Source organism: Crotalus tigris, unplaced genomic scaffold, assembly GCF_016545835.1.
Source record: "Crotalus tigris isolate CLP2741 ecotype Arizona unplaced genomic scaffold, ASM1654583v1 scf7180000021260.452406, whole genome shotgun sequence".
Classification (NCBI taxonomy): Eukaryota; Metazoa; Chordata; class Lepidosauria; order Squamata; family Viperidae; genus Crotalus; species Crotalus tigris.
The window spans coordinates 415,153-441,559 of record NW_024098422.1 but is presented as its reverse complement, the minus strand read 5'-3'; the positions used below and the strand labels follow the sequence as shown (position 1 = coordinate 441,559).

Sequence of the window (26,407 nt, the reverse complement as noted above, 5' to 3'; positions counted from 1 at the left end):
TCTCAAGTTGTAAACTGTATATGACTAACAAAATCTGGATGAGAATGCTTTGAAAAATTCTTTCTTTCATAGTCAAAGTCATCTCAAATGTTCCCACTGTACCCTTTGTGGGAATTACCATGGACATTTGTTTATTTTCTTGTTTTCTGAATAATTCATCAACTAAAATGAACAACAAAATACAATAATAAATAGCAGTTATGAAGAAAAGCACGTCAATGTAAAATGTGCCTGTTACCATTTTAAAACTTACTAAACTGACTCTTATTGTCAGATATAGAGGCAGTCTTCAACTTATAACAGTTTGTTTAGTGACTGTTCAAAGTTACAACGGCATTGAAAAAAAGTGACTTATACCACTGTTTTTCACACGATTGTTGCAGTATCCCCATAGTCATGTGATCAAAATTCAGACGCTTGGCAACTGACTCATATTTACACCAGTTTCAGTGTCCCTTTTGTGACTTTCTGACAAGCAAAGTCAACGGGGAAGCCACGGTTAAGTTAGTAACTGTGTTACTAACTTAACAGCTGTAATGATTCACTTAATAACTGGCAGGAAAACCTGTAAAATGGGGCAAAAATCACTTAACAACTGTCTTGCTTAGCAACATAAAATTTGAGCTCAATCATGTCCATAAGATGAGGACTACCTGTACTTGTGGAAAACTGAACATTTTCATCTAGTGCCAGAAGATAATGTTGCACCTTCAGGTGAGCTATCCTGCGTTTCTCCTAGTCTGTACCAAATGGGCACTTTAATTCATGTACCGGTTACTATTTGCAATTGTTATGTATTCTTTGACGAAAGATACATTTTTCTATAATAAGAACCAAATATTTTAAAGAATTGCTCCTTCAAATAAAACTCCTCCAAAAAGGTTTCACATCTGTTATTAAGATGCCATCAACAAGATGATGACATGTTCAAAGGTGGAAATCATTTTTTTGCCTGTTAAGGTTTTCCAAGCAATGTATAGTGTTAAACTGAGAATCAGTTGATCTAGTGCAGGGGTCAGCAACCTTAAAACACTCAAAGAGCCACTTGGACTAGTTTCCCAGAGAAAAGAAAACACTGGGAAGCACAAAACTTGTGCGTGCGTGCATGCGTGTGTGCGCACAAGAGGGGGAAGCTTGATTGAAGAGTTTAATTAAAAAGAAATAGAGGCTACTGTGCATGAGTTCTCTATTTCTCTCTCTCTCTCCCTTCCTCCCTCCCTCCCTCCCTCTCTCCCTCCCTCCCTCTCTCTCCCTCTCTTTGTCTCCCTCCCTCTCTCTCTCTGTCTCCCCCCTCTCTGTCCCTCTCTCCGATCTTCTGCTCACCTGGCAAGCTGCCTTCACACTGTTCTCTGACAAGCTGACACACATTCTTATTGGGCTGGCTCTCTCCTGCCCAAGAGAGAGAGGGGGGGGAAGCGCAAGTGCCTCTCTCTGTCTTTGTCTCTCTCTCTGCAAATGGCGGAGGAGGTTGGGAGCCACAGGAGAAGTCTCAAAGAGCCACATGCAGCTCTGGAACTGTGGGTTCCTGACCCGTGATCTAGTGTTTAAGGCACCAGGTACAAAACCGTGGGACCCTGAGTTATAGTCCCACCTTAACCATGAAAGCCAGCTGGGTGACTTTGGATCAATTGCTCTCTCTCAACCCAACCCACCTCACAAGATTGTTGTTGTTGGGAAAATAGGACAGACGAGGAAGTTGTATTAGGTAAGTTCGCCATCTTGAGTCATTTATAGAAATGATAAAGGCAGGATAAAAACAACAACAACAAATAATATGCTGTAAAATACAATAACATCATAACAGACTGTGATGTTGGCATCAGCATTAAGCAGATGAAAGAAACATTGACTCTAGCTATCTTGGCTTTTTAAAAAAAGTGGGTCCATTTTATTTATTAATTTATTTTTCCAATATTAAAGCATCTCTAATCCTAACAGAGACTGGCTAGAGTATACAGTAAAAAGATCAACTCCTGGCCTCTAAAAGCACTCAAAAGATATATACATAGACAAATAATAGAAGTCAACTATTGAACACAGTGTGACTTTTCTGGCTGTTATTTTACCATACATACTATACCATATATCTTCCTAGTCATTGATCTTTTATACCATTTACATATTGCATTTTATACTATTTACATATTTACATACACATTTACGTCTATTTATAACATAACTTATTTCATATTCTGATCTCTATCTTACGCTCACTTTGAGGTTGAAAATCTACACTTTCTCTCTTCTAGACGAGCTTTCTCTGTTCTGACCTTTTCTCCTCGAGTCTAACCAATAGTACATCTTATCCCAAACTTCGTAATACTCTGTTTCATCCTTGTCTTTAATTTCTAAGGATAATCTATCCATCTCTGCACATATCAAACCAGGGAATTTCCGTTTTTCCAGTTCTGGGCATACACCAATCTTGCTGCTGTTATGATATGCAACACTAGATATGTCTCTCCTTTGTTAAACTTCCCATCTATCATTCCCAGTAAAAACAATTCTGGTCTGGAATCTATCTGTTTTTAAATGTTTACTTAATAAAAATTAAAAAAAAAAGAAGCCAACTATTAAAAAAAAACCAAGCATGTCAAATATGCAATTCATGTAAACTAAGGGCCAAACACCTGCTGCAGCCATGGTTCTTAAAAATAGAAAAAGGCACTTCCTTTTTTAATACTGCAATTGTGATCAATTCACAACCTTTGTGAGTGCGAGAGAGATATTTATAGTCTCCGTTTACGCAGCCTGTTTAGGCTTTAACTAGATGGAACTCTGAGGTTCTATAATCCATATAATTGTCTGTGGAGCTGTGAGCAATTGCTTCCCTGTAGGAACTTGCTGAAGGAAACAGCCACGTGCCATCGATCAACAGGAAGACCCAATGTCATGATGATTCTGGGAACAGAAGCAATGAAGTCAGCATTCTTCTGGTAAAGTGCTAATGAAGTGAATGTGCAAGAATTTCTCTGGTGATGCATTTCTGGATTTGCTATGCAGGTAGTCCCAATTTAGGGGTCCTTGGTGCTCTCTGAGCTGGGTTGTTTTCTTGCAGATGTTTCATTATCCAAACTAGGTGACATCATGAGTGCTAGCACTAGCATTGATGATGTTACCTAGTTTGGGCAATGAAATGTCTGCAAGAAAATAACCCAGCTCAGAGAGCACCAAGGACCCCTCATTTCAACCCTGAACTACAAATATTCTCCTTTATTAGTCTTCATTTAGCGGCCACATTTGGGACTGTCAGCTTGGTCATTAAGCGAAGTGGACATTAAGTGAAACCACAACTGTGCTTGTGATCTTATTTCAGCTTTCCTTTGAAAGGAAAGATTGTGAAGGTCATAAATAGCAAGGATTGGTTGTAAAAATATTTTTTTATCATCCTTGTAACTCAGTGGTTGCTAAAAGGTGGTCACTAAACAAGCACTACCTGCGTGTGAAACAATGGACATGCTAAGAGATATTCCTAAACCTATATCAAGAATAGGTAACCTAGTACTCTCCAGATGTTTTGTACTACAATTTGTTGCTATTGGCTACGAAATCGGGCTGCTGGAGATTAAACGTCTATAGGGGACCAGGTTGCCAATCTCTGCTTCTAGTAGCACAGTGGTGCTGTGATGGGCAGAACAGACAAATTAAGGTTATAATCCTATAGATACATTTGGGAATAAATGTAGAGATAGAGTTTATTTCTGATTAAACATACATAGGATTGGCCTGAAGAAATGTGTGTACTCCATTCCTGAAAAACAATTATATTTAACAGCAACAATGAAAATCCTATGTTAAGTCTCTCTCCTATAGTGCCAACGCAGAAGACCGCTGTATTTCAAAGAGTTTAGTGACATATTGTGATTTCTCCTTTTTATTATAAAAATTCTAGAAGTTTAGAGTTCATGCTGAGCTATGTTTAACCTGCTTGTTTCCACTCTTTTTGATGAATAAGGGAAGGAGCGGGGGGGGGGGGAATCTTCACATGTAGATTGTTTAGGTTAGCACTGGCTTATCTGTAAAGTCTTCAGAACCTATCCCAGGCTCCTATCCCAGGATTATGTACTAGTGGTAGGTAGTCAAGATCAGGTCTTGCAGTCTTATAACCACAAAAGTAGGACAATGAAGTCTTGTGCCAGGTTTTAATAAAAGCCCTGAAACTGCCCATTAAGCTTTGAGTCTCTGCACAGGCTCAGCTGAAGGCAGAGCATCTTGCCTAGTATGTGATGCTTTTTTGTGTTTCTGTTGAATTTCCCTGCTATGATTTAACAATAGAGCTTGAAGTCTCCTTGTTCAGCGGTATGCTTATTGATTGTGAATCCAAAAGAACCAGTAGCCTGGGCACCTAATTGCTGCTCTGGTACTTGGCAAAACATCTTCTCATTCATTCATTCATTCATTCATTCATTCATTCATTCATCCATCCATTCATTCATTCAATTTCTATGTCACTAATCTCCCCTGCAAGGTGACTCTGGGTGGCTTACAAATGATAGAAACAAGTAAAAAACAGTTAAAAGATTAAAACAAACCAACATTAAACTATTATTAAAAACTGCGCTAAAACCATGCCTACAAGATGTCAACTCTACAATGAGCATGGCTGCAGCCATTTTTTCTTCTCATTCTAGGTTGCCACATAGAATGGAGGGGGGATTGCCAAGGTGCTTCGTTGGTCAAAATAATTTTTTGTCTTGTGGGAACCAAGATCATCTGCTGCTCCCAAGACTAGGGACTGGGCGTTGCATAAAAATGCCTGCCAAATGAGAATAATTGGGAAACATAGTTCCTTGCATAGTTTTGTGGGTGGGACATTAAACTTTGTAATTGGGCAATTGTTACTTGTGTATTCAGACTTGGTTTCACTTTTGACCATGCCAATACTTTGTAACTAATAAACATGTTCTTTGAGGAATTTTGAAGTCTTGGAGTTCTGCTTTATTCGTCTCTTGTCTGTCAGAACCATGACATTAAACTAAGTCTGAATACTGCCCTCTCTGTTTTGGCTTTTCAAATGGGGTATCAAAACTTGGCTTTCCCAATTGGCCTGAGGCCCTCATCCCCATCCCATCCGTCTCTTGGATCTTGTGTCAAGGTTCCGAAACAAGACCCAAGAGACTGATGGGATGTGGATGAGATCTTCTTAACCCATCAGCCATCTCCAGCAGCTAGCGCCACCCTTGAACCTGCCTGCTTTAATTCCTTAGCAAATGGTATCCGTAGCAGGCCTCTTCCACTGTCATGAGTGGGATGAGCTTGCCCTCTCAGGGGGAGATGGCTCCTTAGATACCCAGGTAGGACTTTAAAGTAGTGACCAATACCTTGAAATGGACCCAGAAGCGAACTGGGAACCAATGCAGCTAGTGCAGTAATGGGGTTATATGTGCAGCCCTAGGAACTCCTAGGAATATGCTGGCATTCCGTAACAGCTGCAGCTTCCGAATACTTTTCAAGGGTAGAGTGCATTGCAGTAATCCTGCAGAGAGATGACTAAGGCATGTGTGACCATGAGCAGGGCCTCAGGATCCAGGTAAGGGCACAACTGGTGCACAATGTGACTCAACGTTCTGTAGCATACTAAAGAGTAGTAGATGTGTTATGACATATAGGCTTTTATAAAACACTTTCTATTTAATCAGATGCTATGATGAGATGACTTGTGTAGTTTGTGAAAGCTTATGTGATAATACATTAATTTTTAAGGTGGCCTGAGATTTTATTGTTTTTTTTGGCTTCAGACTAACATGACTCCTTCTCAGAAAATATTAACATATGATTAACCTTAACCTCATGAAATGTTATTATTACCTGAGGAATGTCCTGCCTTCTGCATCAGTGGAAAAGGTCATAACTATTAAGTTAATTCAAAACAACCTGAGGCTGAGTATCTGTTTACACTGCCTGCTTCCCACAACCCCAATATTTCATTCTGGAAACAATTGATCTAGCTTGGCTATTCTAAATCCCAAAGTGCACGCTTAGCTCTTTGGATGGTTTAGTGAGCATTTATATTTGAACTACTCCTTTGCTTGGATTGATCTTGAGAGAAACAAGTTATCTGTAGGACCTCCTCTCCCTGAGGCTATCCGTCTGTCCCAATAGGTTAGGGTGGGTGTGTTCCAGATCCCCTCCTCTAAACACTGCCATTTGATAGAGCCTTGGAGCATGCCTTCTCAAAGTCCACCCCTAGCCCTTTGGAACAGTGTCCCACAGGGATCACTACCCTTTTAGCCATGACAACCTGGCTCTTCCCCAAAACATTGGGCTGGGGTGAGGGTTGAGCTAAGACACGAATGTCAAGCTCGATCATGTCACGTGATGTATTGTGATGTATCGTAATGTTTTTTTGCCTTTACGGAGCTGGGGTGGGTGTGGCCTGTGCATGATGCATCTGGCCTAAGGTCCACCAGTTTGACACCCCTGAGCTAGGAGAATCTGGGCTGGTGGGAGGGAGAGCACTTTTGTTTTTATCTATGTCAGTGTTTCTCAACATGGCTGCTTTAAGCTATGTAGACTTCAGTTCCCAGAATTCCTCAGCCAGCCATGCTAGTTGGGGAATTCTGGGAGTTGAAGTCCTCAGAGCTTAAAGCAGCCAAGGTTGAGAAACACCGATCTATCTTTCGATGGATTGTTATGAGCCACTTACTGTAGAGCCATATAAGTCCAGTAAACAAACAAAGAAATGTCCTCAACTACATGACCCCTTTAAGCTTATGATTTTAAAGATAGCCCTAGCCTCCCTAACACAGTTTGTAGGTTTCCACTTGATAGCAACATCAACCTCTTTCAATGGTAGATTGTCTCATGGGTATCATTTGCCAAGTGGAATGGCTTTCTCTTTACAGTAAAAAGAAAGACCCAACATTAATGTGTAAAATTTCTTACAGCTTTGCCTTTTAAATTTGGCCCTCTTTAACCATTTCCTTTCTTTAAGCTTTCTCTTAAACTGGTGATTTCTACCCTGCTTTTATTCTAAAACATTTTAGGATGAGAGGATTCTACTCAGCTGTTCTTCTACAGTTCAGTGTCTGACTGGCTCATTCTGAAGATAATATACTGTATATACACAATGACAAAAGCAGGCATTACAATTTGTGGAAATGTATCCTGTGCTCAGATTTGGAGGCAAAACATCCCAATCTCCCTTTGTTGATAGTTAGTAACTATAGAACTATTGCTCATGGGACTCTCCTAGGTGGTCCTAGGGCAGGGGTAGGCAACCTTGGCTCTTTTATGACTTCAACTCCCAGAATTCCTGAGGCATAAAAAAGCCAAGGTTACCTACCCCTGTCCTAGGGGATCCTCTAAGAGTTGCTAAACTAGTACATTTCATCATTAATCATGCAGGCTACAGTTATAATTTAGCCACTTTAGAGCAGAGGTCCCCAACCTTTTGAGCACCAGGGACCGGTTCCATGGAGAAAGGTTTTTCCGCGGACCGGAGGGGGCGTGGTTTTGTGTCCTGCCTGCATCTCGCAGATGGGGCTTTGCTTGTTTGTGCGGACCAGTTGCTGGCATTACGTGGTCCAGTACTGGTCCACGGACTGGGGGTTGGGGACCCCTGTTTTAGAGGATCATAGGTTCCTCACAATGGCCTTTCAACAACTTCACCATATTGTCAGTATTATTATGACTGTGTTAATTTTCTATCACCCCAGGGTAGACTTATGGATGAAAAATAATGTTTTCTTAGAAGTAAAATAATTTTTTTATCATGCCATTGATCATCTGGAAGCATTTCTAGTTTTGGGCAATTTGTTATATTATCTGCTTATGCCTAGATGCCAGGCTTAATCTCTCAAATCAGTTTGCTTGGTAATATAATGTCAGCTGGTTTAGACAGACCTTTGGTCTAATTCAATGACAGTGATTTAAGATGCAGCAGCCCTGAATTGTTTTGCATTTGTCCCAAAAGATTTGAGATATTGTTTTACATCAGCCCGGTATTCAAAATAGAGCATCTAGCATCATGCATATTATTAACCAGTAGCACAATTTAAAAACATCTTATGTATCTGAGAAGCATTGAAGTGTACAGGCCTTGGCTGTCTTGCTCTTAGGAACTATAGAATTGTGATGTGTTTCCACTGACATTAGTAAATATTCTATCTGCATGTCTTTAAGAAGACATTATGAAGCATTCCCATTCAAAGCAACATGTTGACTGAAACCTGGCTTTCTAAGTATTCTGGAAGAAGTCCATCCTTGAAAACTTTTTCACAGGCTGGTTCTGTGACAAAACATTTAGCATACTTCTGCCATGCAGAGAATTGGATAGTGTTAGGATGGTGGATCAGTGTCAGTTCCTTCTTCTATGGAATTCCGATTAAGCGATTATGGGATAAATGACAGGAGAGATTTGTCTTTATTGGAGAGCTGCCAATGTTGGATTAGATGTTATGATTTGGAATGAGTATGGGCAAATTATTTTACATGTAACATTGTTTCATGAAACTTAGGGTTTCCTGTGTTTTGTTTTTGCCCAGCATATGGTGACCCTGCCCATTAAGGCTTAGCATTAACTGAAGATTTGGCCATCATAGCTTGTTCATACAACCACTGTTCAAACAAATTCACTCTTACTGTAGAATTTAGGGAAATGACTTTTTCATTTGTGTTGAATGTTTTAAATTGGAACCCATAAGAATTTTTGATGAAGCTGTTTAAAGATGTCTTGCTGTGATTTGTCTGTCTCATTTTATTCTTCATGATTCAGCTGTATGGGGTGCATTTCCCCCCTTCCTGCCAGTGTATATTAGTTAAATTGTTGATAAACAGTTTTTGGCAGGTGTCTTGAAAATGCCTAGATGCTTGCACAACTGATAAAAAAACATATATAGGGGTTCTAAGAATTTTAAAGACAGATTTTATCTATCTGCATTACAATCTTGAATAAGATCTTTGCCTTGTATTATAAGGCACCTATTTTTTTAGTCAATGAATTTTATTTTCTCAGTTTCTTCTACCGGTCCTTCTGTTTCTTGAGTCACACTGCTGTCTAGTGGTGCTCACTGAATGTTAACAATACAATTCTGGGATAAGCTGGTCCTATGACTGGCTCTTGTTCCAGTCAAGGGAGTTTGCATCATAAATCTTACCCACTGATGCTGCAAAGGGCTGTCAAAAGGTATCTATCCTTTCCCAGAAAGAGAAGATAATATAGCAAATGAAATCAAATCAAATCTTCATTATGGTCCTAGAGCAGCATAAGGAGATAGTGGGATACTAGTCAATTTAAAATGGTAGAAGATACATCAATGCCTAAAAATTATGAAAAGCTAAAAGATGTAAGAGATATGTATTAAAGCAAAGCATATGTGAAAAACAAGTCTAAAGAATCTAACAAAAGGGAGGTAGGAGCATTTGATGGGCATAGGTGATCACAAAAGGTTAGTATGTGAAAGCTATATTAAATTATAGAGCATTCTAATATGGTGATTTGGGTGCTCATTAACTCTAGTTTAGGGCACAGGTTATCATCTGACAAATTGCAACACTGCTAGGGAGAACCTGGCAATATTATATGTTGTAGCAAGGTTGGGATCTGAAAGTAGCAGGGTGCTGTAAAATTGTCCTGTGCACTCTGGGTATTTATGCAGTAATGGTGAAATGAGGCTAGTATGAATGTTTCTGTATAGAGAAAAGCACATACTCTGTTTCTGTGTCTCCAGAGCCACAGGGCACTATCACTTCAGGTGAGGAATCTTCCTTTATCAGTTTTCAAGGACAGCTGAGGGGAGGGCATGACATGGTGCCTGTAATGGGATGTGTGGACGATCTTGGGGGAAGAAGGGAAGAAAAGCTGCCCAGGAAATAGTCAGACAAGAGAGGCAGAAGTCTACAGTCCCTTAATAGTCAGAGAAAGAAACTTAGAAAGGACTTGCTCTAATGAAATCAAACAGTTAAGATTGCAAGATTCTGTTAATGTAGCCTTACAATAAAGTAGAATTCATTCATTTAGTTGTGTTTTCTGTCTGGTTTACTTGGGAGGGCTGACAGTGACAGTGACAGAATAGAGCAGGGGTGTCAAACTTGCAACTTCACGTGACGTGTTGTGACATATCGTGATTTCGCCATGACACATTCGGTCTGCGGGCTGGCAGTTTAACACCCCTGGAATAGAGAGACAATACAGTTGAAAGAAAAGTTTGCTAAATTTGATTACTCCACATTTTTCCCTTGAATGGGAAATGCATATTCTTCTACTGAATCTCTTTCTCACTTGGTCCCCTGCTCTCCTCTCCCCCTTCACAAGACGGCTAAAGGCTGTTTTGAAAGTGACGCTATCTGTGTAACTTCATTGTTTAAAGGTTATATTCACATGTACTGGCTCTGCTTGAAATCAATTTTTCATTTCCATTTTACTTCTCAGTGCATAACATTTGACATACCAGATGCATATCAATGCAGATAGCAGAATAGCTACAAGATTTCTCAATAAAAGATTTAAAATAGACGGCAATACTTATTTGATTGATTGAATACCTTTCTATGCTGCTTCATATGCCAAAGTATCTCAAGATAGTTTTTAAAAAGTAATATAATGCATAATAAAACAATAGTTAAAAACAAAATCAATACAATAGTCAATAAAACATTAATTAAAAACTGAGGGAGAGATTGAAAAAAAAATCTTCTAATGTTTGTATTGCGTATGTATGAGTTGGCCAGCCTCTTGCTTAGGGTAAACATCCACTAAACCATAATAATCCTGAAAATATGTAGCAGGAGAGATGTTTATTATAAATTATATAATATGCATTATATAAATAATATAACTATATATATAATAATAATGAAGATATGTGTTTGTGTATGTCCTCAGTTTAGGAAAGAATAGGTCTCCCCAAACATACAATAGACTTGCAGATGCCTTTGTCATACCTTCTGCTTTATTGATTTGTTCCTTTTATTATTTTTTAAAAAAATATCTATTGAATTACTTCTTTCAACCTAATATTCTGTATTTCCCAGAATTCTCCAGTTAACCCAGGGAATTCTGGGAATATAAGAGAAGGATTTCAGGATTTAGAAAGGTGGATTGTTTACTCAAACTTGAGAAAACAATTGAAGGCATGTTAAAGTAAACAGAGAAGCTATTTTAGTGGACCCAAAGAAGCAGAATTTTTTTGGCAGGGGAGGGGGAAAATGCCTTCAAATCAGACTTGATTTTTGGTGACTGTCTGGAAATGTCTCTGTAGTTCTCTGGGCAACATTTTCAAAACTGATCTGCCATTATCTTCTTCTGCCCTAAATTACCCAGGTGGCTTTTGAATAAGGCAGTACCAGAAGTCATTCTCTCTCAATTGCTAAAAAGATGTCTTTGACCATTATATTAATCTGGCTCTCAAAACAAAATATAGTAGTCTATATACAAGTTGCCAAGAATGTTTAGGAATAGGCCTAGCGTTTACAGTCAACAAGCGCCTGCATTGGGCCAAATCTATATGGGATCTGCAAATAAGCAAGCAAGGTTGGACCTAGTTCTGATGGGACACCACTCAGAAATAACATAACTGTAGGCCAGAAGATGGCAATACATAATAAACCACTTCCATACTGTTGACATGGAATTGAATTCAGTTCCAGAGCATCTTTATCTCTTTAACTCAGGGATCTTCAAACTTGGTCCTTTTATGACTTGTGGACCTCAACTCCCAGAATTCCTCAGCCAGCATGCCTGGCTGTCAGCCAGATGTCAGATGTCAGCCAGATGTTCAGACTGGATTTGGCATTTTGTCTACCTATCGAGTCCTTACCCAGGACCTGGGATAGGCAGATGTAGATGTTTGATGATATTACAGATATCGTCGCAGGATGGAAGCAGTTCTTAGTAAGGCCGCCTTTGCAATTGACTAATAGCGAATTTGTCAATGCCAATGGTGTTCAAGTGGTGCTCCAGTTGTTTTGGGATTGCACCCAAGGAGCCTATGACTATTGGTACTACCCTTGCTTGCTTTTGCCACAGTCTTTCTATTTCTATTTGTAGGTCTTTGTATTTTGTTATCTTCTCCAGTTCTTTCTCGTCTATTCTGCTGTCTCCAGGCACTGCCACGTCCACTATCCAGACTTTTTTGTCTTTCTTATCGACAATTGTTAAGTCTGGGGTGTTATGTTGCAGGTGCTTGTCTGTTTGAATTCTGAAGTCCCAGAGCAGTTTAATTGTATCATTTTCTATGACTTTCTCTATTTTATGATCCCACCAGTTTTTGCTTACAGGCAAATGATATTTTTTGCAGATCTTCCAATGCACCATTGTTGCTACTTTGTCATGCCGCTGCTTGTAGTCAGTCTGTACAATCTTCTTGCAACAGCTTACCAGGTGGTCCACTGTTTCTTCAGCTTCTTTGCATAGGCGGCACTTACTGTCTGTTGCTGTCTTCTCAATTTTGACTTTATATGCATTTGTCCTTAAGGCTTGGTCTTGTGCAGCCAGAATTAGTCCCTCGGTCTCTTTCTTCAATTTTCCTGCTCTTAGCCATTGCCAGGTTTGTTATTATCTGCTTTCCCAGCTATTTTTTTCATGTATTGGCCATGTAGTGCTTTGTCTTCCCATGCCTCTATTCTGTTCTTCATTTGGTCTTTCTTGTAGGCCAGTTTGGTCTCTCCAGTAGTCAGTAAGCCTTCCTGATATACTAATTTCAGTGCATCTTCATCATTGTTCTTCAGATATTCTTCCAAAGCCATTTTTTCTTCTTCAACCATCTGATGTACTTGTAGCATTCCACTCCCACCTATTTGCCTTGATATATAAAGTCTGTCAATGTCACTACGTGGGTGAAGGGCATGATTCATTGTCATTATTTTTCTGGTCTTCCTATCCATTGCTTTTAGTTCTGCTTGAGTCCAGTCCACTATTCCAGCTGTGTATCTAATGACTGGGATTGCCCAGGTGTTGATTGCCTTTATGGTATTTCCTCCATTGAGTTTGGACTTTAAGATCTTCTTCACTCTCTTGATGTATTCACCTCTAATCTTTTTCTTGACTTCAGTGTGCTTGATATTGTCAGCTTGAAGGATACCCAAGTATTTGTAGTACTCTTCCTCATCCAGACTCTTAATGTTATTTTCGTGGGGCATCTTGATTCCTTCAGTTTTCACTACTTTTCCTTGTTTGATAGTAAGTGTGGCACATTTGTCCAAGCCAAACTCCATACAATATCTTGGCTATATATACGGACAGTGTTGAGCAGCGATTCTATTTCAGATGATGTTTTTCCATACAGCTTCAGATCATCCATGTAAAGGAGATGGGATAGTCTGGCAGATGTTTTTGATGTTTGATAGCCATGTCCTGAGTTATTCAGTATTGTTGACAGAGGAAACAGTGCAATAACAAATAGTAATGGTGATAATGAATCTCCTTGAAATATTCCTCTCTTGATATTAACCTCTCCCAGTCTCTCACCATTGATCTGCAACTGTGTCTTCCATTGTGCCATCGATCTTTGCACAAATTTTCTGATGTTTCTACTGACTCCTGTTATTTCTAGGCACTTGATTATCCAATCATGTGGCAGAGAGTCAAATGCCTTTTTGTAGTCAATCCATGCCACATTCAGGTTGGTCTTCCTTCTCTTGCAGTTTTCCAAGATCATTTTGTCTATTAGGAGTTGATCTTTTGTTCCTCTGCTATTGGGGCGGTTTCCTTTCTGCTCAGGTGGAAAGAGATTGTTTTCAACTAGATGCTGTTGTACTGCATCAGCTACCACACCAGTTAGTAATTTGAAAGTTGTTGGTAAGCAGGTAATTGGCCTGTAGTTACCTGGTGTTGCCCCTTTTGCTAGATTTTTCATTATTAGGTAGGTTTTCCCAGTTGTTAGCCACTTTTCAATTTCTCCTCCTTGTAGTATATTGTTGAACTGCTTGGCAATGAGTGGGTGTATAACAGTTAGATGTTTCAACCAAAACCCATGCAGTTCATCTTCACCTGGTGCTGACCAATTTTTGATTTTCTTTGCTCTTTTTTCTACCATTTTTGTTGTTATTACTAGTTCTTTCATTTCAACTTCTGTTGAGAGAGAGACACTCTTTGTCTGACTCCTCTGATGAGACCTGTCCAGTATGGTTGAACCTCTGGCATAGCTCTCATCTTCCTCAGAGTACACAAGCCCCACAACCACGTCAAGGTAGTGCCTCACTGGGGGTATTATTATTATTATTATTATTCAGGTCAGTATAATTTTGAAGGGCTGCTAAGTTACGGACCCTAAGTCAAGGGCTATCTGTAATATTCTGTTCATTCTTTTACCTTGTGTTTTATATCCATCCTTTTATTTCTAAACAGTTTGTTTTTTTCTGTATAAGTCTTTGACTGTAATAAATTTAAAAAATGAAAAAAGCACTAGGCTGAGGGCATATAAATCTATGATTTTGGAATTCTGGAATCTCCCAGGGGCCATCAACAGGGAAGATCCTCTGTGCTGCACCACTACTTTTCGTTAATTGGCCACAAAGTGAGTCCCTGCTGATCTGGGACCTTTTGTAAATGACAGATAAAAATGAGATGGGGTGGAGCTGAACAAATGAGCCAAATTATTTTCCAAAAATGTTTCTACAAACATGTAAATATCAGGTTAAAGTTTAACAACACATCTCTTCTCAGTCCCCACTTAAAGTGATTATTTATGGCTAGGCTTTTCCATGGATCAGTTACACAATTCACAATATACCCCAGAACCAGGGGATCCAATATTTGCATTTGCCCATACTCAGAAAAAGTCATGAGACAAGGTTCACCAGAGGGGAAAAAAAAACCCAAACCCTTTTTTATTGAAAATGAAAAGTATGATAAGTAAAACTAAGAAATAATACATAATTCAGCAGTTAGCAAGCTTTGATACAACATTATCAGTTTCTAAATGCTAAGCCTTAGCTTTCAGTCTAATTCCATGTCAATATATGCAGTTTTATCCACTCTATAAGTACAGGCAGTAAGAAGCTGAGAAAGGTAAGAGAGATCTTCAGGAATTATGTTAGTGTAACCTTCTACCCAGTGGTGGGATTCAAATATGTGAACAACCGCTTCACTGTGTGGATGCCACTTCCGGCAGTCCATTCTCGGCCTGGGCAACAAACAATTAACTACCTGTTCTGCTGAACTGGCTGAATCCCACCACTGCCTAAAGGCCATCAAAGCTTCTGCCTGAAGTACTATTTAAGCAAGAGTCTCTGCTCCACTTCTGCTTAAGTTAGAGCAGGGGTATCAAACTGCCAGCCCACGGGCCAGATGTGTCACATGGAAGCTGTGCCTACCCCAGCTCCAGCAAGGGGGAAAAAGTCGTTGCATGTCACGTGATGCAGCGAGTTTGACACCCCTGAGTGAGAGCTTTGGCCATTACCACTTTGTTATTAGAGAACTCCACACAGGTTGTGAGTAATATCCCAAAACAGACTCCTCTTGCTTCGCTTCCTGAGCAGCTGATATGGTGGACTGAGTGATGCCACAGCAATATGGTGTGGGCTTCCCCCCCCAAATAGTCTTTGGATTGATTTTTTCTTTTATATTAATTTTTATCTTTATTATTTGCCCTCCCTCCAAACCTGATCCAAGGTACCATTTAGGCTTAGTGCAGCCTGAACTTTTAGGAACCTTTCTCCATTCTGAATCATATAGAATAGAGGAAACCCTTTTCTTATAGCAGTATATGCATTGTGAGTGTTAATTCCTTAAACTCAGAAATCTGAAAGACGCTTTTCTCCAGATTGAACAATTACTTCACACCGTATCCATAAATATGGGGTCGAACCAAACTTATGAACAATGGGCCTATGATGTGTTGCAAGTTCAGTTTAGAAAACCCCGCGTTCTCCAAATCTTTCCAGGTCTCTCTCAACAAGGAGCACCCATCTCCCACATATTTCCAGGTAGGGTTACAGACTTGTTGCCAGAAGTAGGTCCAGGTTGATCTGTCAGCTGCTACATGTTCCATGAAATAGAATGCACCACCCTGGAAAAATTAAAATAATACAAAAAAGAAAGAATTTGAAGCAGAACACTTTGATATTACATAAATAATTCACACTGTAATCAAATTTGTTGTTATATAACTTCCTGGGGATCTGAAGCAATAATTAAGATACAAAATGAAATTGAAATATAATTTAGCCATTAATGATTTACAGGAAATTCAACTGCAGAATTGGCCTTTTTCATTTAAGGACAGTGACAAAGTAGCTGAACCAGTTCAATATATTTCCGCATATCAAACTCAAAATTTTAATAATTTATTCTTTTATTTATATCCTTTATTATATTTACAAATAACTCAAGGCGGAGAGCACATCCAGCACACTTTCCTCCTCCTATGTTCTCCACAACAATTGTGTGAGGTGAATTGGCTGAGGAGAATGACTGGCCCAAAGTCACCCAGGTGGCTTTCATGGCCAAGACAGGACTAGAACTCAATACATCAAGATACGATGAAGGAAGCTGATTTATCTATTGCTAAATGAATAAAGAGATACACTTGACCCAAAAGTCAAACAAGTCCTATTAAAGGACAAACAAGCTGTAATGTATGTACAGTAACAACTTATATTTGGATAACAGTCTCCTAACTCATTTGTTATCTCAAGTCTTTCCACTATAAAAGGGCTACTTTATCACAAATATCCAGTGAGGCTGCATTCGCTCTAGATACCATTATTATGAGAAAAGATAAATCCCTTTCTAATAACTACTTATACAGATTCACAAGTTTAATTGCTGAACTGTTTTCCTTTTCTTCTATACTAAAAAGTATCAAATGTTGGAGCTTCTCTTTTTAAGGGAGTGGTTCATTTTATTTGCCCTTCATTGCTTCTTCCTCATTTTATAATATCCTTTTAAGATGCAGTCACCAAAATTTCAAAGGAATGATGGGGAGAATAAAATAAGTCTCGTATCTTGACAAGCAGAAATGGTAGAAGGATAATTGTGAGGATCCAGGGCACAGCACAGAGGCAACATAGTCAGCTGACAGTTCCAACTGCCCCTTTATTGCTCCAATTGTTCCCCAAATGCTCTCACATTTGTGGCAAGTCCCAGAGCAAGTGACAACACAGAGACAAACACCCCTTCAGCAACCTCTGGCTGCAAGTAGTTTCAAAAGTTTTTCACTCTCTCAGGCAGGAAACGTTTGTATATGGAACAAGCAGTCCTCTTTCAGGTTTCAATTTACACACAGTTGCTAGATTAGAACTGTAATTTACTCAAGGCCAAGTGGATAACAAAGAAAGGAACATACATCAAAATCTAAATAGTCTGTGGAAGTACAAGCTTGTCTGACTAGTTTCATAAGAGAAGCCAAATTCAATCTGAGGTTTGGAGCACCAAACCTTACTGATTAGATTTGTTGTTACAGAAATGGATAGTTTATACTATTATGAAAAAGTAAAAAGTTGAGGTTTGATATTAATGCTTTATTCTGCTGCAATAGAGGAAGTCGGAAGTCAATTACTTTTTCCTCCCTTCCCTTTCCCTTTTCTCTCCCCATTGTGTCCTAGTATTTGCTTTATATTTTGTATTTTACTCTATAATTCAATAAAATGTAAAAAACAAAAGCCAGATGAACTATAGCTATAAACACAACAATAAAGTTTAATAAACACTATGTTTCTTTGGAGACAAACTAGCTAGTTGGACAAATGAAGAATAACATCTAAATTTTAGTTATGTTCCAGGGTGCTAGGAACAACCCTACATTTCCTATCTGGAAGATTACATTGGCTTTACTGGCGATTATTATTTGATTACAGAGGGCAGCACAGAGTAACTATTCCACCCATGGAAATGGCTGCTAATTTTCTCTGTACGGCACGTAGATCATTTCTCAAATTGCATACAATATCAATAAATATATACAGTATATAGTATCCAAAAGCCACTGAACTCTTTGTGCTTCTTAGTCACTACACGAACATAGCTTTGAAATTCTGCAGGGAAATGGCTGATTTGGGGCACCATTTTAAACTTTTATTTAAAGGTGAAGAGCAACCTTTAGTTTATTTACTTAAGAAACAGAGGCTTCCGCAGAATGAAAGACTAGCCAAAAAACTCCCAAAGTAGTTTGTGCCCCAGCAGACATAGCTGTGCTGTAACAACATAATGTTCTTTTCCCTATGTTTTCCTCATGTAAGCCTCTTTGTCCTCCTGCTACAATGTTAGCTTGATCTATTCGGGTTCCTACTCAAGTCTCCTCCAAATCAAACTTGATCCCTGGTGATTTCATGCAGACGTCCCCATTTGGGGGGGAATATTTTTGGAAACAATTCAAAAGTGGCTTGTCGTTGCTCAGAGAAGTTGTTTTAACTTTCCAGTTTAGCTTCAAGCTAGTATTTTCTGGAGATCTCTCACTGAAGTACCAAGCAGGCTCCTCTCTCAGGACAGAAGCTTGCTGCCATTTACTAACATTAAAGCTGTGCATATATTCATTAAAGTTGTACACCGTCTGAAAATGATCCAGAAACACAGGCAGGCGGGAAAAGTGCGGTTGCTTTAAGAAGGAATCCCATTTACGTTAAGCCTGAGAATAATCAGCGTAAAGCGCAACAGAGAGGTGCTGTTTTGGGGGATCTAAAGCTCCCCATTATTTTCAAAGCATGCACAGCATAGTGCTCATTATTCGGTGGTCTGGACAGACCAGACTGAATTCACCTCTTTGTCCTTTGACTTACCGGTCTGAGCACTCGCAGAACCTCCTTCAGGACAGCCTGGGTGTTCTTGACAGAGCAAAGGAGCAGCGTGCACACCACCACGTCCACAGAGCCGTCCGGTACCGAAGAGATGTTCTCGGCAGAGCCGACCACAAAATTCTCGAACTGCAGGTGCGTATTCTGAGCCATGCTCTCCAGGAGGACGTTTTGAAAGTTGGGATTGTAGTCCACGCAGGTAACGCGCGAGTTGGGTGGATAAAACTGAAAGTTGGTGCCGGTGCCGACGCCGATCTCTAGCAGGTGGAGCTTTCCCGAGTCGTCGGCGAAGTCCCGCAGGTTCTTGAACAGCGTCTCCTTTTCCTTGTGCATTCTTGCGTTGTAGTCTTTGCTCAACTTCTTCATGAAAAATGGGAAAGTTTTTTTACAAATAGGGTCCCATAATCCAAAATAGGCAAGCACGTGGATGGGCAGGGTGAGGATTTTCATGCATTGTTGGAAAATGAGAAGCAGCATAGTCGCCGGACTGGGAAGAGAAGCCCTCCCTGCAGCAAAAAAGGTTGATTCCCTCAGTGGTTTGCTTTAAATATAGGCCGCTCCTCCCCGTTCCCTTAATGAAGTTGCGCAAGCAAACCGGTCACATCCGTTCCCCCGTTTGGGATCTGTTCCAGTTTTTCCTTAGAGCGACAGCGACTCTTTCGGTCAGTTGTTGAAAAAAAATACCCAGTGGATATTGTAATTTACAACATTTGAAATTGATTTAAAATGCAGATTGTTTATATAGAATCGTAGGGCTGGAAGAGACCTTGGAGGTCTTGTAGTCCAACCTCCAATTTTAAACTGGTTCAAGGTAATGAATTACACCCCCCCCCACACACACTTTTCTACTGCTTTGGCAGGTGTTTAAAGACATTTTCATATTTTTCTTTAATATGTCTGTTCCTGAGAAAGTCTTTAATGACAAGAAACCAAGATGAGTGACATACAGCAAAGTTTCCTGGCTAGCTAGGAAGATTGATATCCAAATGTGAGTTTATACTGTATACCCTTTTCTGAGGTTCCAGTCTAACATATGCTAAATTTAAAACCTGTATAATCCTATGCCTATTGATGGGATATTTTTCCTCTTTGGCTTTATTTGGAGGAAAATGGGCTAATCCCTGTTCTTAAAAGAAGTGGGGTTGGCAAATCTGATTAGTTCCTGTATCTGTTTGTCTTGCTAATTGGTTTAACAAGTGTCTTGTTACATTTTGTTACATTCTTGTGCTAGACTGCATTCTTTCTGGTTTTGCAGTATTCTTAAGTATTTGCACTTTGCCTGAGGTTGTAAGCTCTGAGTCAGATAAGGTTTGTGTGCTATTTTTAAAAGGATTAAACTGTTGTGATTTAATTATTTTGTGATTTACACGAAAATATTGGAATGTGCAGAGATGGACAGACTATGAGGCTGAAAGACAAAGAAGATACGGACTATTATAAAATTTGGAATTTATTTTATTCTTGGTTAGAGAAAAGAATGAAGGATTAGGAAGTGAACATGTATTAGCTTAGCAAATGTGGGTTTTCACGCGCCCAGCGGGTCTCCCATGAGTGTAGAAGAACAGACACGAACACGTGGTTTCCTCGGGATGGGAGCCTCGAACAAAGCCGAAGCATCCCTTTTATTGTGTTACCAGAAGGCAGGTTTATATGCACCTGGTGACCACCTTACACCAACCACATTTGTTATAACACAGCATATTAGCATATTACACGTGCTACAGCTTTGTTTTGCTCACGCTCCTATACAGCTGTTACACCCGGCACCAACAAAGCACCAAACACCTTCCCTTGCACCGCACTGCACTTCTTCTTGGGTTTCTCCCAACCTTTTTTACTTCCGACTTCCTTATACCTTGGCCTACTGCAGCTGATGACTCAGCCTAGCAGGCCAGATAATCCAATAACTCCAACAAGCAAATACCAGACAACTTGTTGATTGGAAAAATTAACATATGTTGATGAAAAAAAAATTAATAAAAAAGATTGTTAATTATTTTGTGATTTAATTATTTTTTCTGCCTCAAGGTTTCTTCTTCTATCTGGGGAGGGGGGGGTCTTCCTTCAATCCCCCATTTTGTACTATTACTGGTGATTCAGTAATTAGTACAACAGGTGGAGTGTAAACTTAATAGTGGCTGTCAATTTGGTTTATCATTAGGGAAACCTTGTTGGCTGTTTGCTGATTTTTGTAATGCAGTTTCTTTGATATTTAAAACATGGCCATATGCACTGGCAAAAACAGCAAATAATGATTGTGACTGTGACTATAGTTCTAGTGAGGATTTTTAGCCAATGAAAGTCTGGGAGCCATGAAAAAAGCCATGATAAGTCCCAGGAAGGTTGGTTATCCCCAATGTCTTGTGTTAGTTCTTTTAGGTGTTTGATATCTGGCTCAATTAGGCCGGATTCGTCTGTCAAGTTGAAACAACAAAGTCCTTGGAACTCTTTGCAGCCATGATTATGTCTCAGCAAGAGGTAATCTATAGCTGTCCTGTTCTCAAGTATTGCTTCTCCTCCTTGCCTTAGTTCTTTATTTAAAGCATCCAGGACGTGGCAGGTGGTATTTAGATTTTTAGCTAGAGCAGGGCTTTTCAACCTTTTCACCCACTGTACCACTTTTAGGATATGGCACTATCCGAGTACCACCAGTCGCCTAACAAGGTGTCAAAAACTTGATGACAAAAAAAAGGGGGGGGGAAGTGATAAAGTACAGGTAGTCCTCGACTTACAACAGTTCGCTTAATGACTGTTTGAAGTACAATGGCACTGAAAAAAGTGCCCCCCAACCCACAGCCGAGCAAGACACCTGCCTGCCCTCCTGGTGGCGCTCTTCCTCCTGTCTGAGGTTTTCATTATTGTGAGCATTTCTGTTGAGGATTGGCAGTGGGGGTGGGGTGAAAGTGTGTTTGGTTTTTATTCCCCCCCCCCCCGTCTGCTGGATGGTTGCAGCAAGTTTTGGTAACTTTACATGACCCTGGGACACTGTGACCGTCATAAATATGAATCAGTTGCCAAGCATCTGAATGTAAATCACAAGACCCTGGAGATGCTGCAACATTCCAGCTGATTGGCACTTTGTCTGGCTGCACCAGGATCAGTGCTGCTTTCCAGCTGATTGGTGCTTCTTCAGGGCTCAGCAGAAGCACCAGGATCAGTGCCAAGCTCCAGCTGGAGCATGGTGCTGATCCTGGTGCTTCCACTGAGCCTGGCGTCGCAAAGAAGTGCTGATCCTGACACTTCCTCTGAGCCCTGACAGCCCTGCAGCTCCAGCCATCTCTCGTTCAGCCTTGTGCGCTGCTGCCGCCGGTTCAGCTCATTCCCCTCCCCCGCTACCACTTTTCTAGGATGGTTGCGTACCATCTGCCAGGTGCCAATGTACCACTGGTTGAAAAGCCCTGAGCTAGAGTACATGCCAGGCTGTTTATGTTCCTAGAATTTCATGCTGCAAGCCCTGGCACTCCCACTAGAGAAACAGCCAATGCAAGGTATTCAGCCTTGGTGAGGAGGGGGACTTTTGAGTCACAGTCAGGAGTCAATGTATGAAGCTCCTTTTTTGTCCCCTCTGCAAGGAGGGCATTAGCATGGTTAATTGTCCTAATGTACAAGGGCCACCTGTGGAGTTTGCCGTAGGTAGGAGTAAGCCTTCAAGCCATACAGCCAAAACCATCCTGAAAGAAGCTTCATATGGCTGTATGAAAAGGTGATGGCACCAGTGTTATTGCAGGCTAGTTCAGTGTTAGTGAGGTTGTGGCATTCTGAGACCTTAGGCACGTGACATCCTGTCAGTGTGAAGCAGCTGCTTGAGTTATAGCTGCCACTTGCAATATACTGTTGTCTTTCATGTCTACGCTGGTGTCTCAATTGAAAATATTGGAATATGAGGCTGTGAGTGGAAACTCTCTTAACTTAGTATCATTGGTGATGGCTTGTGGCGCTATTGCTACTCCCATTAAGCATGTAGTTAAAATATCCTTCACTGATCTACCCTTGCAAGGCAAAAATCTGTGGTATTCAATATCTCCCGCACTCAATATTCCCATACATTCCCTTTGTCTGGAAGCAATTTTGGTTCCATGAACCCCGAAGTACAATTTAAATAGAAAAATATACAACAAATGTTAAAAAAAATTAACAATGGTAAACTTATTTCCCATCTTCATTCCCTCCCCCATTTGATTCAGTTTCAAAAGGGTTTTCAGCGTCCACTCCTCAGTTTCTGGATCTTTCCTGAGTTTCAGGGGTGCAATCTTTGGTGTTGCTTCAGGTGTGATGCTGTGGTCCACAACTGCTGGTTTTGTGTGGGTCCAGTGGATCCAGGCGTTCCTTTCTGCTACCTTGATTGCTGTCTGAGTGGTTAGCAGAACTTGAAAGAGTCCGTTCCACTTTGGTTGTAATGGTGATTTGCAAATGTATGATTTTATCCAGATCCAGTCTCCTGGTTCAAAGGGATGTAGGTTCTCTTCTAATGATAAGGTTTGCATCAGGGCACTTTGCTTCCACAGTTTCTTGAGCTGTCATTGTAGAGCTATAAGATAGGATGATAAGACCCCCCCTCCCCTTTTTCTAAGCAAAGGGACTGAGGGTGTCAGGTGGGCGACCAAACAATAATTCAAAGGGGGAGAGACCTATGTCTCGCCTTGGCTGGGTTCTAAGGTGGAACAAGGCTATGGGTAATACTTGGGGCCAGGATAGGTGGGTGGTCCTGGTAGACTTTATCTAGGAGGGTCTTTAATTCCCTATTCTGTCTCTCTACCCCCCCCCCCCGAAGAACTAGGGTGTCCTGGCGTGTGTAGGTCTTGTTTAACACGCAATGCCTGGAGGACATGCGTGATAACCTGTGACACAAAGTGTGTGCCTCTGTCCATGTCTAAAATGTTTGGGACTCCAAACCTGGGCACAAGATCCTTTAATAGGTGTCTTGCTGTCTCTAAAGCAGTGGCATGGTGGCATCAGTATGCTTCCACCCAGTGGATGATTTGATCCCTACAGACTAATACATGCTGGTAACCATTGGCTCTGGGGAGTTGAATGTAGTCCAGTTGGACTTTTTCAAAGGGGCATTGGGTCCATGGTCTCCCCCCTGTGTGTGTTGCTTTTCTTGAGGAGGCATTGTTTGCTTGACATATTTGGCATGTCTTGGCTATGTGAGTGGCTTCACTCCTGGGGCATACCATACTCTCCTTATAGCATCCACGATTGCCTGGGTCTCACAATGCCCTTTGGAGTGTAACTGCTGACAGATTAGCCGTAGCAGGCATCTGGGAGCTATGGGCCTCCCATCTGAGACCCCAAATCCTTCTTTATAAACTGCCTCACATTTCTCTTCTCAAGTTTTTATTTTCCCAGGTTTCAGTAGATCTTGATATTGTACTGTTGGTCCTAATTGTAAGGTAGGGAGGGTGGTCGATGCCTTCAGGGGTTGAGTGGCAGCCCACTTGGCTGTGGCATCAACAAATTGATTTCCTTTTGTGAACCTTGAGTCATCCTTTTGGTGTGCTCTACAGTGGAGGACTGCTAGGGATGAAGGCAATTTCAGTAGGTCAGATATGAGGCCAGCGTGGGCAATCGGTTGGCCATTAGATGTTAAAAAGCCTCTCTGCTTCCACAGAGCACCGGTTGCATGACAGACTCCAAAGGCGTATCTGGAGTCAGTATATATATTGGTAGACCAGTTCTCAGCTATTTCACACGCTTTTCTCAATGTGATAAGCTCAGCCGCTTCAGTGCTGTAGCGCGACGGCAAAGGGGAAGCCCAGGCTGTTTTGGGCAGACAGGCAACTGCGGCTCCTGTTACATGGCAGATAGGAGGAACCATAGTGAATAATTCTAGATCTAGGTTTGAAAGGGGATCATCTATTAAGTCGGGATGCGGTAATTCAACGTCCTGGACTAGATGTAAGCAATCATGTAATACTTCGTCTGACAGATTAGTAGGCAGAAGTATTGTTGGGTTGAGTGTGTTACAGTGTTCAAAGGTGATGTTTTCTGAAGTGAATAGTTCTGCTTTGTATTGGGCTAGGCGCTGTTGGGTGAGTGCCTGAGTTTGTGACTTTAAGAGTATGGCAAACACGTCGTGGGGGACTCTTAAAATGAGAGGGTGTCCTAAAACCAGGTCCTTTGATCATTTAACTAATTCTATAGTGGCAGCCATGGCTCTTAAGCATGGAACAGTTCCTCTGGCTACTGGGTCCAGCTGAATAGAATAATAAGCCACAGGTCTAAGTGTGGGTCCAAAGTTCTGTGCTAATATTCCTGAGCCCACACCCTTATTTTTGTGAACGAATAGGAAAAAAGGTTTCTGATAATCAGGGAGACCTAGGGCTGGAGCAGAGGTTAGAGTTTGTTTTATTTTCTGAAATTGTCTGTCAAGGGCTTGGTCCATTCAATGGGGTCTGGCTGATCTTTGGCAGTTAATTGCAAGGGCGGCAAAACCCCAAGACCCCCAGTAAGGTTCAAACTTGGTGTTTTGTTTGTGGGTGTTTCATTCCTAAAATAGTTTTAATTCTTTCTGGTACTAATTTTCTAATCCCAGGAGCAATAATGTATTCTAAGTAAGTCACTTCCTATAGTTTTAAGGGCGAGGCTTTGTGTCCCCTTTCACTCAAACATTCCAGCAGGTGGTAGGTGTCAGCCCTGCAGCTTTCCTCTGATTCAGAAGCTAATAATATATCATACACATACTGGATTAGGGTGGAATTGTGTGGCAGGGAGATAGAGCAAGGATTTGGGAAAACAGGGTGGGTGACTCTTTGTGAGGTAGCTGAGTCCAGGTGTATTGCTGTTTGTCCCACATAAAAGTGAAGAGGTATTGTGATGCAGGGTCTATAGGGATACTAAAGAAGGCTGTACAAAGATCCGCTACTATAAAGTGAGTGGCTGACACTGGCACCTCTGTAATTATGGTGGCTGGGATAGGTATCACAGGTGCTCTTGGTACCGTGTGACTATTGATGGCTCTCATATCATGCACAAAATGGTAAATAGGTTTTCCTTCGCTATCTAGTTTGGATTTTTGGACCGGGAAGAATGGAGTGTTACACAGGGAGATGCATTTGAGCAATACCCCCTGTTCTAGGTATGCTTTTATTAACTTCTGAATGGGCTCTATTGCTTCTGGCTGTATTCTGTATTGGGGAATGCAGGGTGGTGGTCTTGCCTTTACTTGAATTGTAATTGGGGTGGCCCTTTTAACACTCCTACTTCGGTGGGATCCCACCCCCATAGAGAGGCCGCTAGACTTCTGAGATCTATGGGCAGCTGGGTTTCTCTCTCAATTGGACATATAATGGTAAAGTGTGTGTGTTTGACTGGGATGTCTAAATGGAGTCCTTCTGTAGTGCATTTAATGGTTGCCCCCGGCTTACAAAGCAAGTCCCTGCCCATGAGAGACAGGGGAGATTGGGACAGATGGTGAATGAGTGCTCTAGGGAAAAGGGGCCAACTTTTACCTTTAGGTCACTGGTGAATTTTCCCTCGCATTCCTACTATGTTATCCTTGGCCCCAGGCACTATTGACTCTTTAAATGTTGCCTTAGTGATGAGCGAGGAAGTGGCTCTGGTGTTAACGAGACATTCATATGCCTTTCCTCCTATAGTTACTGTTAAAAGGGGCTCTCCATTGGGGCTGTCCTTTAAGGGAATAGCCAGCCCATGAAATGTTGCTTTGAATTCATCATAATCATTTTCTAGTCAGGACATTTGAAATTTTTGCTGTCTCTACTGTGATCCTGTG

General features: G+C 40.9%; 1 protein-coding gene across 1 annotated transcript; it reads right to left on the bottom strand.

The window, feature by feature from the left end:
• Positions 1-14,734: 14,734 nt before the first annotated feature.
• On the bottom strand, positions 14,735-19,210 carry LOC120320250 (methyltransferase-like protein 7A). The gene is made up of 2 exons (XM_039369824.1): positions 18,658-19,210; positions 14,735-15,950 (listed from the first exon to the last, which is right to left on the bottom strand). Exons 1-2 carry the CDS (start codon positions 19,147-19,149, stop codon positions 15,714-15,716), a joined length of 729 nt encoding a protein of 242 aa, XP_039225758.1. The 5' UTR covers positions 19,150-19,210; the 3' UTR covers positions 14,735-15,713.
• Positions 19,211-26,407: the final 7,197 nt, after the last annotated feature.